We start from the raw sequence: 14449 nt of genomic DNA, 5'->3' as shown, positions 1-14449 counted from the left end.
GATATTCCCGGAGAAGAGTGCAGAGCTCTGTACACAGAAAGTGACAATTCTTTGCAATGTGATACAACATGTTACTCCAGTAAGTAGTCACTCATGAGGGATGGCCATCAACTCATCATGGTTATTTTCATTACTTTCTGAAAACTGCTCTAACAAACAACTTATTTTTCCATTGCTTGTGGAATCTGGTTCGTATATTAGATGCAGTTGATGGTGAATTTCAATAGCCAGCAAGTTGTGTCTCTTAGAAAACCTTATCACAGGCCTATACAAACAAATAAAGATTTTAGAAAAGTTTCTGTAGAATGGAAATACTTTTGGATTAAAGGAGACCACTCACCAAGGCATAGACAAAAGAAAGAAATCTTGCTAGCTTTTTTTTAATGAGCTAAAGCATTCCATACTGTGAGCTCAAACACAGTGAAGTACCTCGAACAGAATGACCTTCTGCATGCCAACCAGGATGGATTTCAAAAACATTGATCATGTGGAAGCCAACTCACCTTTTTCTCTCATGACATACTGAAAGCTTTGAATCAAGGCAAGAGGCACATGCAGTATTGCTCGATTTCACTCAATACCACACCTATGCTTATTGTCGAAAGTATGATAATATGGGATATAAAGTGAAATTTGTGACTGGATTGAGCACTTTTTGGTAGGAAAAATGCAACATGTTATCTTGGATGGAGGGTCATTATCAGATGTAGAAGTAACTTAAATTGTGCCCCAGGGAAGTGTGTTGGGACCCTTGCTGTTCATATTGTATATTAATGACCTTGTAGACAGTATTAATGGTAACCTCAGACTTTTTGGAGATGATGCAGTTATATATAATGAAGTACTGTGTGAAAGAAGCTGTACAAATATTCAGCCAATCTTGATAAGATTTCAAAGTGGTGCAAAGATTGACAACTTGCTTTAAATGTTCAGAAATGTAAAACTATGTATTTCACAAAACAAAAAAGTAGTATCCTATGACTGCAATATCAATGAGTCACTGTTGGAATCAGCCAACTCATAAAAATACCTGGATGTAAGACTTCGTAGGGATATGAAGTGGAATGATCCGATACGCTCAGTCATGGGTAAGACAGGTGGTAGACTTTGGTCTATTGGTAGAATACTGGGGAAGTGAACTCTGTCTACAAAGGAGATTGCTTACACATCACACTCATGCAACAGAGTCTAAAATGCTGCTAAAGCACATGGGACCTGTACCAAACAAGACTAACAGGGAATATCGAACATGTACAGAGAAGGGCAGCACAAATCATCACAGGTTTGTTTGATCTGTGGGGGAGTCTCACAGATATTGAAGGAACTGAACTGGCAGACTTCTGAAGATAGACATAAACTATACTGTGAAAGTCTATTCACAAAGTTTCAAGAGCCATCTTTAAATGATGGCTCTGGGAATATGTTACAACCCCCCTCCTCCTCACATAGGGATCATGGAAGGAAGATTAGAAGAATTATTGCACACACAGATGCCTTCAGTCAATCATTATTCCTGCACTCCACACGTGAATAGAATGGAAAGAAACCCTAATAACTGGTACAATGGGATATACCCTCCGTCACGCACTTCATAGTAGTTTGCAGAGTACAGATGTAGATACACCTGGTCCTTGTGAGTGATGGGAGGATGTGTAGGGATACGACACGGGAAATCTGTTTGCAGACTAGGTCTGGGAGATAGTGCCTGTCTGTGGCAGCCTTAGTGAGACCTTCAACATACTGGGCAAGGGAGTTCTAGTGACTGCAGAAATGCCGTCCCTGGATGGCCATCCTGTATGGAGGGATGTTTTAGTGTGGAAGAGGTGACAGCTGTCGAAATGCAGGTACTGTTGATGTTGGTGGGCTTAATATGGATAGAGGTGTGGATGGAGCGATCAGAGATGGGGAGGTCAACGTCAAGGGAGGTGGCACATTGGGTTGAGAAGGACCAGATGAAGCAGGTGGGATAGGTGTTGAGGTTGTGAAGGAATGAGGACCGTGTGTCTTGGCCCATAGTCTTCAATGAACCCGAACCAGACCAGGGGTTTCCTCCACATGGCCCATGAACAGATTGACATGAAAGGGTGCCATGCATGTGCCCATGACTGTGCTGCAGGTTTGTTTGTATACTTTCCATTCAAAGGAAAAGGATGTAGTTAGTAATGTGTACGAGTCTCTCCGGGGGACACCACCTCGATGAAGCACTGTCTGTGCGGGTGGAGAGGCCTCCGTATCCGTGGGAAGCTGAGGACTATGCCAAAGGTAGAGGACCTACTGCCAGAAAGGCCTCAGCCGATGTATCAAGCCAAGTCCCACAACGACCCATCTTCCCTATCCACTCCTAGTCCTACCCTATTCCCTGACCCGTGTGATGCGATCCGTGCTGAGGGGTGCGTGGCAAATGGGAAGATGTGTTGCAAACGGAGCTTCAGGGATACCGGGCGACCTCCCTGAGTAATTAGCCTTACACCGCGCAGGGTATTCGTGGTGTGGACCTTCCAGATCTCCAAATCTCATAGAACCAATATGGACACGATTATATAAAATAAAGGAAAAAAAAAACTGAGGGGCAAATTGAGACCTAGATACCCAAACATTGGGGACAGAACCGATGGAATGCATTCCCACTAGTGAATCAGGGTCTAGACCTGAGCCAGAAGTGGGAACTGTCACCGAGAAGCTAGACCAGATAAAGATCAAAGGCTTGTCTGGGGCCCAAAGGAGGAAGCTACTCAGGGAACAGAGGAAAAAGGAAGGGAAAGAATGGCTTCCTAAAGACAAGTGGAGGGAATTAAAGGGACTAAAACCTAAGACCCCCCAGGAAGAAACTGTCTCAAGTTGAAGGGGGCACGCAGACCCTCCACAACATCAAAGACAGGTAGTAAGCGGATGAGGGAAGAATCAAAGACTCCCTCCTCCCTGGATAAGTGAGTCCAGAAAAAACTGAGGCAAGAAATAGGGAAACAGACCTATAGTACTGCAGTCCCGGTTTTTAGGATGACAGTTATCCAGGAAGGTTATCCACTGGTAGCCATCACCTTGCAGCAGGAGGAACTGGTACAGATGGCCCTCTTTCAAAAGATTGGGGGGGGGGGGGGGGGGGGGGGGATGCTGGCCCAGGACCCAACTTCAGGAGGGTCTATCTAGATTGTGGTGCACTCATTTTTGTCTGTGAGGGGGTGCACACGGTAGAATGGCTCAAGGACAAGGTGTCCATGATATCCCCATGGGAAGATGCGAAGCTGCTGGTCAAGACAGCAGCAGAGCTTCTTAAGACCGCAAAGATATCATTATGGGTACCTAAGATCCTTAACGAAGTCTCTCCCAAGACTGTTCGGGAAAATGGGGGCCCAGAACCCAAAAGTCTCGACAGAAGACTGGAAAGTGATTAACCAGAAGGTTGCTTCAGAAGGACGAACCCTGGTGGAGGAGGTCAGTGAAAAGTCCCTGAAGACAATGCGGGAGCAGGACCTGAAACTGTTTTTAGGGTTCTCACAGGTCACCATCAGGGTTCTCAAAGACCTCAAAAGAAGGCAGCAAGACGGAGCCTGGAGGTGCTGCAGATTAATCTGCAGCACAGTAAAGGGGCCTCTGCTGCCCTGAGCCGCTGCCTGGAAAGACAGGAAGTGGACATGGCCCTGATACAAGAACCCTATTTATACAAAGGGGGTGTATCTGGCCTCGGTGGTACTGGAGGTAAGCTGATCTATGCTAAGAATCTAAGAAACTCCAGAACATGCATCTATGGGAGAAATGGCATTTCTTTCATGCCAATGACGGATTTCTGCTCTAGGGACTTAGTGACCATTAAAATGCAGCAATGTGAGGAATGTATCACAAGGGAAATTATTTTGGTCTCAGCATACCTTCCTTACGGTGACAGCTCTCCTCCTCCCTTGGAGGTGAGGAGACTGGTAGAGACTTGCCATTGGCAAGGTGATCAACTCCTGGTGGGATGCAACACCAATGCCCACAACCTAGTGTGGGGCAGCAAGGATACCAACAGTAGAGGTGAGTACCTTCTTGAATTTCTTTTAGCTAACAACTTAGAGGTCCTGAATAGGGCAATAAACCCACATTCAGGAATAGCAGAAGGGAAGAAGTAATTGACATAACCTTTGGTTCCATGATGGGAGGGTAGCTATGTCAAACAATGGCATATGGTGTTGGAGCCATCCTCATCGGACCACATGTACGTCAAATTCAAGGTTGAAATTGGAATCAGACCAACCATGACCTATAGGAATCCCAGGAAAACAGACTGGGAGACATATAGGAGGGACCTTGACTTAGGCTTATCGGAAATTAAAACCTTGATAAGGAATCCAGTAGAATTTGAAGAAGTAGCTGAGGCTGTCACCTCTGTCATAGTGACCTCATATCAGAACAACTGCACAATCACTAGGAAGTGCACAAATAGGAGTGTTCCTTGGTGGAATAACAAACTGAAAATGCAAAGAAAACAGGTACGGAGACTGTTTAATAGTGCAGGACGTAAAGGACAATAGGCTAAATATCATCAATTACAATCTTGCAATCAGACAAGCAAAGGAGCCATCCTGGAAGGCATTCTGTGAGGAAGTGGAGGGCATGGTTGCACAAGCCACACTTCACAAGATTCTCACTAGAGTACCAACCAATCCAGGAGGTACATTGTGGAAGGAGGATGTGGAATATATAAAGACAGCACATGAGACACTGGAATTGCTCCTCAAAACTCAATTTCCTCAATATGCTCTGCTGGACAACACAGACCAGTATGCGACCCCAGAGCGACAACAGTTCTCAGGCACTCAAAAAGAGGACTGGGAATCTGCCAAGGAGTGTGTGAACTTCAACAAAATCCAGTGGGCGGTGGGAACATTCCAACCATTCAAGTCACCTGGCCAGATGGAATTTTTCCAGTTCTCCAGCAACAAGCAGTCGGAAAGCTCATAAGAGTCCTATGCAGGCTATTCAGGGTTAGCCTAGCAGTAGGAATCATTCCCAATGCTTGGAGGGCAGTGAAGGTTGTCTTCATTCCAAAGCCAGGGAGAATTAATCATACCAAGGCTAAGGATATGATACCAATCAGTCTGTCCTCCCGCATTCTCAAAACATTGGAAAAACTGGTAGATCATGTGAGACAGCTCTCCACCAACTTATTGGGAAGGTGGAAAAAGCACTTCACTTCCAAGAAATAGCCCTCTGCATCTTCCTGGATATCGAGGGGGGCCTTCAGTAACATGACCTTAGATTCCATGGTAAGGGCAGCAGAGGTGCATGACCTGGGGAGCACTATATGTAGGTGGACCAGGGCCATACTTAATGGAAGGAAGGTAGAGACTACCATGATGAATGAAAAGATGGTAGTTAAGACCACTAGAGGCTGCCCACAAGGAGTAGTTTTGTCTCCTCTATTGTGGAGCCTAGTGGTGAACGAACTCATTGGGGAACTAAGTTCTACACAATGCTTCTGCCAAGGATACACAGATGACCTCGTCATAGTAATACTTGGCAAATTCACTGACACAGTCAGGAATATGGCACAAGGATGATTGGACATTGTGCAAAAATGGTGCATTAAACAGGATCTGAGAGTTAATCCTAAGAAGACTGCTGTGGTGCCATTTACGAAGAGACATATTCAACACACAAGTTGGAAACTAAAGCTCTTCGATGAAACTCTACCTGTGAAGGGGATAGTGAAATATCTAGGGGTAACCTTGGATGAGAAGCTAACTTGGACCCCTCATATTAAGAGCACCCGCTCCAAGGCAAAAAATACTCTAGTGAGTACTAGGAGGATTGTGGCAAAAACTGGGGCCTAAGCCCCAGGGGTATGCAATGGATATACACCACAGTGGTTAGACCTAGGATTTCCTGCAGGGCCGTAGTGTGGTGGAAGAAGGTAGAACAGTGGGTTGCTGCTAAAGAGCTTGCTAAGGTGCAGAGATTGGCCTGCTTAGCCGTAACGGGCGGAATTAGTAGCACACCAACTGCTGGAATGGAAGCCATGCTGATATGCCTCCACCTTTGGGTCAAGATGGAGGCAGCAGCTGGGGCATACAAACTTAAAACTGGCCAAAACTGGGTCTCATTCAGATATCCAGAATCACACACTAACATAGTGAGTGAGGTAAATATAGGTATGGCTGCGGAAATGCCTGCTGACTATATAATAACTCCGAACTGCCTCGACAAGCGTTACAACATAATAATTGGAAGTAGGGAACAGTGGGAGAAAACAGTTCGACACCGCACGGGGGACATCGTTTGGTTCACGGATGGGTCAAAACAGATCAAGGTGTTGGGGCAGGGCTGTACAGCGTTCAGAGCAGCATCTCTCTAGGGAAACTGGCCTCCGTATTCCAAGCCGAAATTACTGCAATCAGGGCATGTGTGGAGGAGAATATGCGTAGGTGCTATAATGACCACAGCATCTACATCTATTCAGACAGCCAGGCAGCCCTGAAATCATTGGCAGCTCCTGCAACAAGATCTAAGATTATTGCAGATTGCCACAGGGCTCTGGTGGAGCTAGGGGGAAGCAACAGGGTAAACCTAGTGTGGGTCCCTGGCTACTTAGGGATCTGTGGCAATGAACAAGCCGACAGATTGGCTAGGATGGGGCAACAACTCCAATTATTGGACTGGAAACTGTCCTGACCATCACCAAGGATATGATCAAATTAGAACTACGCAACTGGCTTAGGAAACAGCATGTAGGATATTGGACAAAGGTCCCTAAACAAAAACGTGGTAAGGTAATGATGCCCAAGCCATGTTTTAAAAGAAGCTCTGTAATCCTGGGATTGAACAGGAAAGAGATCACACTCATGACTGGACTGACGACTGGCCATGGGAATTTCAAAAAACACCTACACACAATGGGTATAACAGAAGAGGACCCTAAATGTAGGATCTGTGATGAGGGTGAAGAAATTGCATCACAACCAATCTTTGAACACATGGCATTGGAGAATAAAAGATGCAGAATCTTCGGGACAACTAGACCTGAAGAAATTGTGTCTAACAAAAAACTGGTAGAGGGACTCCTTGCACTATTTAAGGGCACTGGTTGGCTTTACTAGATATACAGGGAGCAATCCCACACAAAAAAACTTAGTTTTGGTGCGGGCAGTGGCGGGTCAGACCTAAGCTGTTTTAGCTTCCCTGTTAAAATCAATCAATCAAGGTGTATGAGGAATAAGGTAGCGTGTTTGGCGTCTTAAAGATGGTGGGAGAGGTAGTGTCCAACAGTGGCAAGACCATGAGCAAGAGAGATCTTTGTATATGGGGCGGTGGCGACAACACAGTTGAGTAGGGACTCAGGAGGTAAAGTGGTGGGAATAGGAGAGAGGCAGTGAGGGAAGTGGTTGGTTTCTTTATCACAGGAGGCTAGATTTCGAGCAATTGGTTTGGTCAGTGAGGGCCAAAATTCTTTCAGTGTGGGGGCAATAACCAACTACAATTATAGGTGTCTTAGACTGATGTGTTACTGGATTTTGGGGAGCAAGTAGATGGTAGTTGTGTTGAGTGCCACAGGTATGAGGAGGGAAACGGATTCTGGGGAGAGGTTCTGGGAGGGCCTAAGGCTCTAAGTAGGTATTGGAGGTAATGTTGGACTTCTGGAATGGGAGCACTCTGGCAGAGTTTATAGGTGAAGAAGTCAGACAACTGGTAGAGGCCCCTCTGATTCATATTGGTAGTTGTGGAACTTTTTCTGAGGGAGGATGATTAGTTAAGGATTTGTTTTGAGGCTGTGTGCTGTTGTCCTTTCTTCTGCTTAAAGGCTAGCGTTTTTAGGAAGTGACTTGGAGAGATGCTGAGACATAGTTGAAGGTAAGCAATTCCTGCACTGTTACCAGAGTGTGATTGGGTGGGAGAGAGGATCGCAGTTGCTTGGTGGTATGAACTGGGAGGGCCAGGCTTCAATGTTGGGATTTGGTTGGCTTTGGTTGGAGGGACTCATGGCAACGAAGTGATTGCATTACAAGAGTTTGGAGTACAGTAGATCTTTGAGAAGTCCCCAAACAGATGGGAGTAGTCCTTATAAAATGTAGTCTGGAACAAAATTATCCCAGGTTGCGACAACAGGTTATCTCCATACCCTCCATCCAAATTTCCGACCCCTCCATCATATCACCTACTTCCAATTCACGTCCATTCACCCTCATTCTGTGCCGTTCTCTGCCAATGCACTTCCAAGTCTTTTCCCCTCTCTGCTCCTCTCCTGTTCTGCTCCCCCCCACCCCCACCCTCTACAGCCTCCCAATGCTGCAGCAATCAGCATTTCCCGCCACCTTCATAATCCTTGCGAATTCCACTACACAGTACCTTCCCTTCTTTTATGAAGAGGGCTTTGGCCAAAAGTTTTTTCGTTGTGCCTTTCTCCAGCTCGAAGTATCATCTTCACACAGAGTAACATTATATTTTTTTCATAGAAAGCAGTAGGAAACTGGAAGTGGTAGTTGTTGCTTATGATAGCGACGTCTGCCATCTCTTAGTCATCAACTTGCCTTTCATAAAATGTACATTGCCACCTTTAGGGTGTTTATGAAGGTTACCTTGTGGATGTCACTCTTATTTAAATGCAACTATGTATCAAGTAACTGTTTTCATGTACAACAGTAAACAGTTGAAAACATGCAACCACATGGCATTTTTTTTGTTTATCCCACACACTATTACGGTTAGCTTCATTTTCTGGCTTAATTAAACAGTTGTCTATAAGGACATGTAAGCTGTACGCAGGAAAAATGTGGAACACAACTATATGATATTTAAAACAGATCTAAAACATCATTTACTGTGAAATGACTTTGCTGTGTATCCCTTTCCAATATTTATAGATCTGTACATTTCACAGGAGGTGTCTATTAACATAATTAATTTGCAATCTTGACTGAAAATATATCCATTATAAATTCTGATAAGTCTTGCTTTTAGACTACACAATATTACTGAAGGAGTTATGACAAGTCTAATAATTAGCTCTCAATTCATTAAAAAGGCACCCGATCAGTTGCAAAATGCATAGCTTATCATCAAAATCTGAAGTACATAAAATCTGCAGACAACATTGAAGGAAACTGTTCCGAGGTGACTTCATCATTTCCAACAATTAAGAATAACAACTTGCGATAGTTGTTAAGTCTATAATGTTACCACTTACCATCAGTCTCACGAATATCAATCACCCTTTTTATGTGTGTTAGGGGCATCAATCTCACATGTTTGAAAGGTTTCACTGAACTCATTTTTGCTGAATGCAAACTGCTTGTGTTTGGACTCTTCAGAGAATTAAATGTCTTTGATCGCTTCTTACATACCTATGAAAAGTTTACAATACATTCAGTTTACTAAAAAACACAAACACATGGGAAACAAGAAAGATGATTTATTTATAATTACAATGACAAACACAGTACTACACAGATGAAATGTCAGTATACATTAGGTAACCTTCCAAGAGTCTGACATAATAAACTGCCTTAATGTTAGTTTGTCTCCTGCTTAAATTTATTCAACACTAAAACCCACACCAAACTACACGATCAGGCCAAGAGGACCACCAGATGCCAACCAGCCTCTGCATTATACTCTGTTAACAGTGCAAGGAGAGGCATACACAGTTAGCACACTACTCTCCCAACTACTAACCATTTTTCACACCTTAGACCTGCTTCTTCTAAAGTAGCTCCTCAATCAGCATCATGAGGCTGCTTAACCCTGTTTGATTCCTCTATGCAACGAAAATTTGTTCCACTCCTTGTGAAAATCCTGTTCTAATTCTTTCACCAGTGAATACCTCTTCCAGAATTCTTAATTAAGATTGAAAATGCTTGGCAGTACTGGGAATCGCAGCCAGGTCCTCTGTGAGCCAGACAAAGACACTGACCACTCAGATATGGAGAACTACTTTAAATACTGTCATTTAATCAAATTTTTACTTTTAGAAACTTATTTTGTGTATGAACATGAAAACTATATTTACAGTATCTGTTTTCTTACTTTTAAAAGGGTAGTTTGGAAAGTGTTGAAGAAAACAGAATTTTTTTTAAAAACAAAAAATTCCATGTTTCCTACGTAAGTCTCCATCCATGGCTACTCTTTTACATCAGCTACATTTCAACTTCCACCACAAAAATAGGTTATGACAAACAGCAAAAATTGCTGCTTTTTTGACAACTTACGTTATCGTCTTTCTTTTACTGTTTTCTTTCTTTTTGCTAGCATGTCACTGACACGTCTGTTCTTGTCTTCATAAAATATTTGTTCTTATAGCAATTTAGTACAGGTTCCTGTGCCCTACGTAGGATATCTCTGTAGCACATAAACTTATGCTGTTGTTTCTGCTTGTCATACTATGTCTTTCTTTGCTGGTCATACTTTGTACACCCAGGCCATGTGGCATAATGATTATTTAAATTTTGTTTGAAAATATAAAGATACTTACAGAAAAAAGCTTTCTTCAATTTTAGTTTTTCACATTTTTTATATATGATACAAGGGTCGTCCACAAAGTAAGTTCCATTTCTATTTCTATCTGCGGCAGCACTACGATCGCAGTTCCGAGCACGCGCAACAGTTACTCTGACTCAAGGAGAAGACATGTAGGCCATTTTCAGAGTGCTGCTGCCGACGTGTGCTTTGTAGTGCTTCTTTATAATGTCAGCCGTAATTGAAAATGCTCCCACATGTTAAATCAGATCTGTGATTAGTTTTCTAAATGCAAAGAAAGTTAAACCAAAGGAAATTCATTGGCAAATCTGCGAGGTTTACGGACAAAATGCTGCGAGTGATCCAATGATTAGAAGCTGGGTCAGACTCTTCAATAAAGAGTGTGATCAAGTGCATGATGATGAACAAAGTGGACGCCCATCTGTGGTTACTGATGAACTAGTTCACACAACTGAAGAGAAGATTAAGCACAACTGTAATTTTATACTTAGTGCCCTTGCTATGGAAGTTCCACAAATCTCATGATCTCTAATTCATGAAATTGTTACTGAAAAACTGAAATTTTTAAAACTTTGCCCAACCTCACACGGCGAATGTAACCAAACAACTCTTACAGGAGTATCACTGGGACGCGTATGATCATCCTCTGTACAGAGGAGGAGGAGATTAGTGTTTAACGTCTCGTCGACAATGAGGTCATTAGAGACGGAGGGCAAGCTCGGTGAGGGAAGGATGGGGAAGGAAATCGGCCGTGCCCTTTCAAAGGAACCATCCCGGCATTTGCCTGAAGCGATTTAGGGAAATCACGGAAAACCTAAATCAGGATGGCCGGAGACGGGATTGAGCTGTCGTCCTCCCGAATGTGAGTCCAGTGTGCTAACCACTGCGCATCCTCTGTACAGCCCGGACCTCGTTCCTAGCGACTTTCATCTCTTCTTACACCTAAAATCTGTCCTTGGTAGTCAACACTTCAACGACGACGAGCTGAAAGAACATGTAACCACATGGTTGATTACACAGGCGGCAACCTTCTATGAAGAAGGCTTACAAAAACTTGTGCCATGCTATTACAAGTGCCTGCAAAATTTCGGAAGCTATGTAGAAAAGTTGTTTAACAGTTGCAGATTTTTGTACAATAAATATTTTTTCTGCATCTGTACAGGTTTGTTTTATGTAAACAAATGAAACTTACTTTGTGAAAGACACTCTTACATTACTTTTTTTAAAGTACTTAATGTAGATGTGTTTTAGCCCAGGTCAGTCTTTGTAATCTTTGATTTCTTCATGTACTGTCCATGTTAGTTGCATGTTTGTATTCCACGGTATTTGACAATGATGTTAGTGAACATATGTGATACTGTTATTGACTCTTCTGAGCCAGATTATTATCTTTATTCAAACTGATCAGCATCTACTTATCATACAGTCATTGTGTATCAGATCTGTACTGTTTCAATTTGTCTCTCTTGTGTTTTTGTAAGATGTATGACATGTAATATGGCATTTGTAATGGCATTTTGACATAAGTATCTTCTTCTGAATGTTATTTTTTTTACCTAGTAGGTCATGTTTTTCACTGTATTTTATTTCATTTTTATTTTGTATTTTGTACAGTACTGTGAGCATGACCTTGGACTGAAACCAGCAGGTGAATAAAACACAAATCAGTGTGTTAGGCATTTCTAAAAACAATGTATTTAGATGCAATTGTGGCTGACATAGGATGTGTTTATTAGCTCCTTGCTGAGACATCATCCCCAGCTATTTGCTGTCTGGAATACTACTTGTCATTTTGAATAACCTGCAATACTTTTCATAATTTGCTAATAATGAATGTTTGATGTTATTGTCAAACACTTAATGCCAGTTAGTTTTCATTTTTTTGAGCTTTCTGTGATGTGAACCTTATGAGAAGTGGAGTATTAAAATTAGCATCACATATGATAAATGTGGCTGTTGATATCCATTAGTCACTCTGGAAGCAACATGTGAGGATTCAACTTCCTCAATTCTTTTGGTTAGAAATAACATTATCCACTAGTGAGGTATACCATCAATTCCATAAAACACCAACTTGTGCTATTTTGTGTGTGAACTTGTAAATGGCATTCTTAGCAGAGCAACTCTTCTGAAATCTGAACTATGATTTACTGAGGGTATCACTGTCACTCAGGTGAGATACTATTCAAGAATGCATTAAGATGGAGTAGGAAAATATCTAAATAAAGACAGACTTTACCATCACAGCCCCCCTCCCTCCCCCACAAAATGGCTCTGAGCACTATGGGACTCAACTGCTGTGGTCATCAGTCCCCTACAACTTAGAACTACTTAAACCTAACTAACCTAAGGACATCACACACATCCATGCCCGAGGCAGGATTCGAACCTGCGACCGTAGCAGCAGCGCGGCTCCGGACTGGAGCGCCTAGAACCGCACGGCCACCGCGGCCGGCTCCCTCCCCCACAAAAAGAGCTGATGGTGCAATTACTCAAAGTAGACAAGAAATAAAATATACTACATAAAAGTATTGTAATTGTCATTACCTCCATAGTATCGGAGAAAAGAAAGAAAACCAAATTATCTCCTCTTCCACTAAGACCATCACTGAGCTCCATTACATCACAGCGAACAATAAAACTTCGATGTGATGAAACCAAATGGGGCTGAAGGAAAAAAAAGTTCTAGCACTGCTAATTTTGTATCCCAACATATTTAGATGATATATAAAGGTAAAATTTACAACTTTGAACTTACTGGACAATTGTCAATGTCATTAAAAATATCAAACATAACGAGCTGACCCTCAGTCTTGCGTTTATCTTCATTGATGTGCGTCATTACCTCTCTAATACTTGCAATTGCTTTTTCAAGAGCAGCATGATCTGGATTGCTTTTTGAAGTGTGCTTCAAAATATCTGCAAAATAATAATAATAATAATAATAATAATAATAATAATAATAAAATGAAAAACCAATATGTCTGATCAGTGTTAATGAAATAGCAGAATGATTTTTATTCTTTGGTGTTTATTTAAGAAAACCATACTATTTAAAACAATGTATGTAACACCAAAGAGATTACAAAGAATTGATTTGATTGTAGACAATGGTTTTCTGTGGTTATTCCTATTTTTACATATATAACAAAATATTAATAATAAAAAGTATTATTAATGTTTTGCTATATATGTAAAAACAGTTTGTAACAGTCTATACATACATTTTTACGGCCCACTCCTCCTAAAGAAGATATTTTCATAAATATTGAAACGTAGGTCAGGGGCTAAATAGCCCTCTGGTAACTGGCTGGCTGACTTTTTCAACCTCTTCCAATTTATATGGTTGCTGAATCACAGCCATGTTTAAGATTTTTAGCTCAAAAGAAGTATGGTAATTGAACAGTGGAAAATTCAAGTAGGATTATCAGCAACATACAAAAAGACACATTGCTACTTATCATTAAGAAGACACATTAAGTTGAACACAGGCAGCTTTTGGTATTCCGGCCCGAGATGCTGGCATTAGCAGTCAAGTATGCATTAGGTGTGCTTGCTTGTGTGTATGAATGGTGTGCATTTCTCTTTTGCTGATGAAGTCTGGGGCCAAAAACTTTGTGTAGTGTATTTTAATTGTGCCTGTCTGCAACTTAACAGTCTCCTTTCTGGTAAGCAACAAAGATATCCATTCTTTGATGTGACACTTTTCTGGTTGTATATGCTGTTTCCATGGTTCTTGGGTGTACTGCCAGATCCTATTGCCAAAAGTCCACAGTATCTGGCAGACAACCGTTCTGCCGCCATCAGGTGGTGACAATGGAATGAGGTGTCTGATGCGGCCTTGTGGTACTTGTTGGGGGTACATATATGGCTGCGACAATGGAAGGGCGAGTCTCAGTTGCCTTTCATCCGGCATCACTGTTGCATCTCTTGTCTGGGTGTCTTGTTTTGCTTTAATGGAGCTAAGTGTTGACTCCCACACCTTGCTCAATTGGGAGCCAGT

The 14449-nt window shown here is 42.2% G+C and overlaps 1 protein-coding gene across 1 annotated transcript in view; it reads right to left on the bottom strand.

Annotated features, from left to right (window-relative positions):
- The window catches only part of LOC124776274 (protein ECT2), a 212628-nt gene that overhangs the window by 35333 nt on the left and 162846 nt on the right, over positions 1-14449 (bottom strand). Inside the window, exons 12-14 of the mRNA XM_047251178.1 lie at positions 13205-13365; positions 12994-13113; positions 9158-9314 (exon numbers count right to left, since the gene is read on the bottom strand). Coding sequence (XP_047107134.1) covers positions 9158-9314; positions 12994-13113; positions 13205-13365 — 438 coding nt within the window. The remainder of the gene's footprint in view (positions 1-9157; positions 9315-12993; positions 13114-13204; positions 13366-14449) is intronic.

This window comes from Schistocerca piceifrons, chromosome 2, assembly GCF_021461385.2.
Source record: "Schistocerca piceifrons isolate TAMUIC-IGC-003096 chromosome 2, iqSchPice1.1, whole genome shotgun sequence".
Lineage (NCBI taxonomy): Eukaryota > Metazoa > Arthropoda > Insecta > Orthoptera > Acrididae > Schistocerca > Schistocerca piceifrons.
This window is presented reverse-complemented; position numbering and strand designations above follow the sequence as displayed.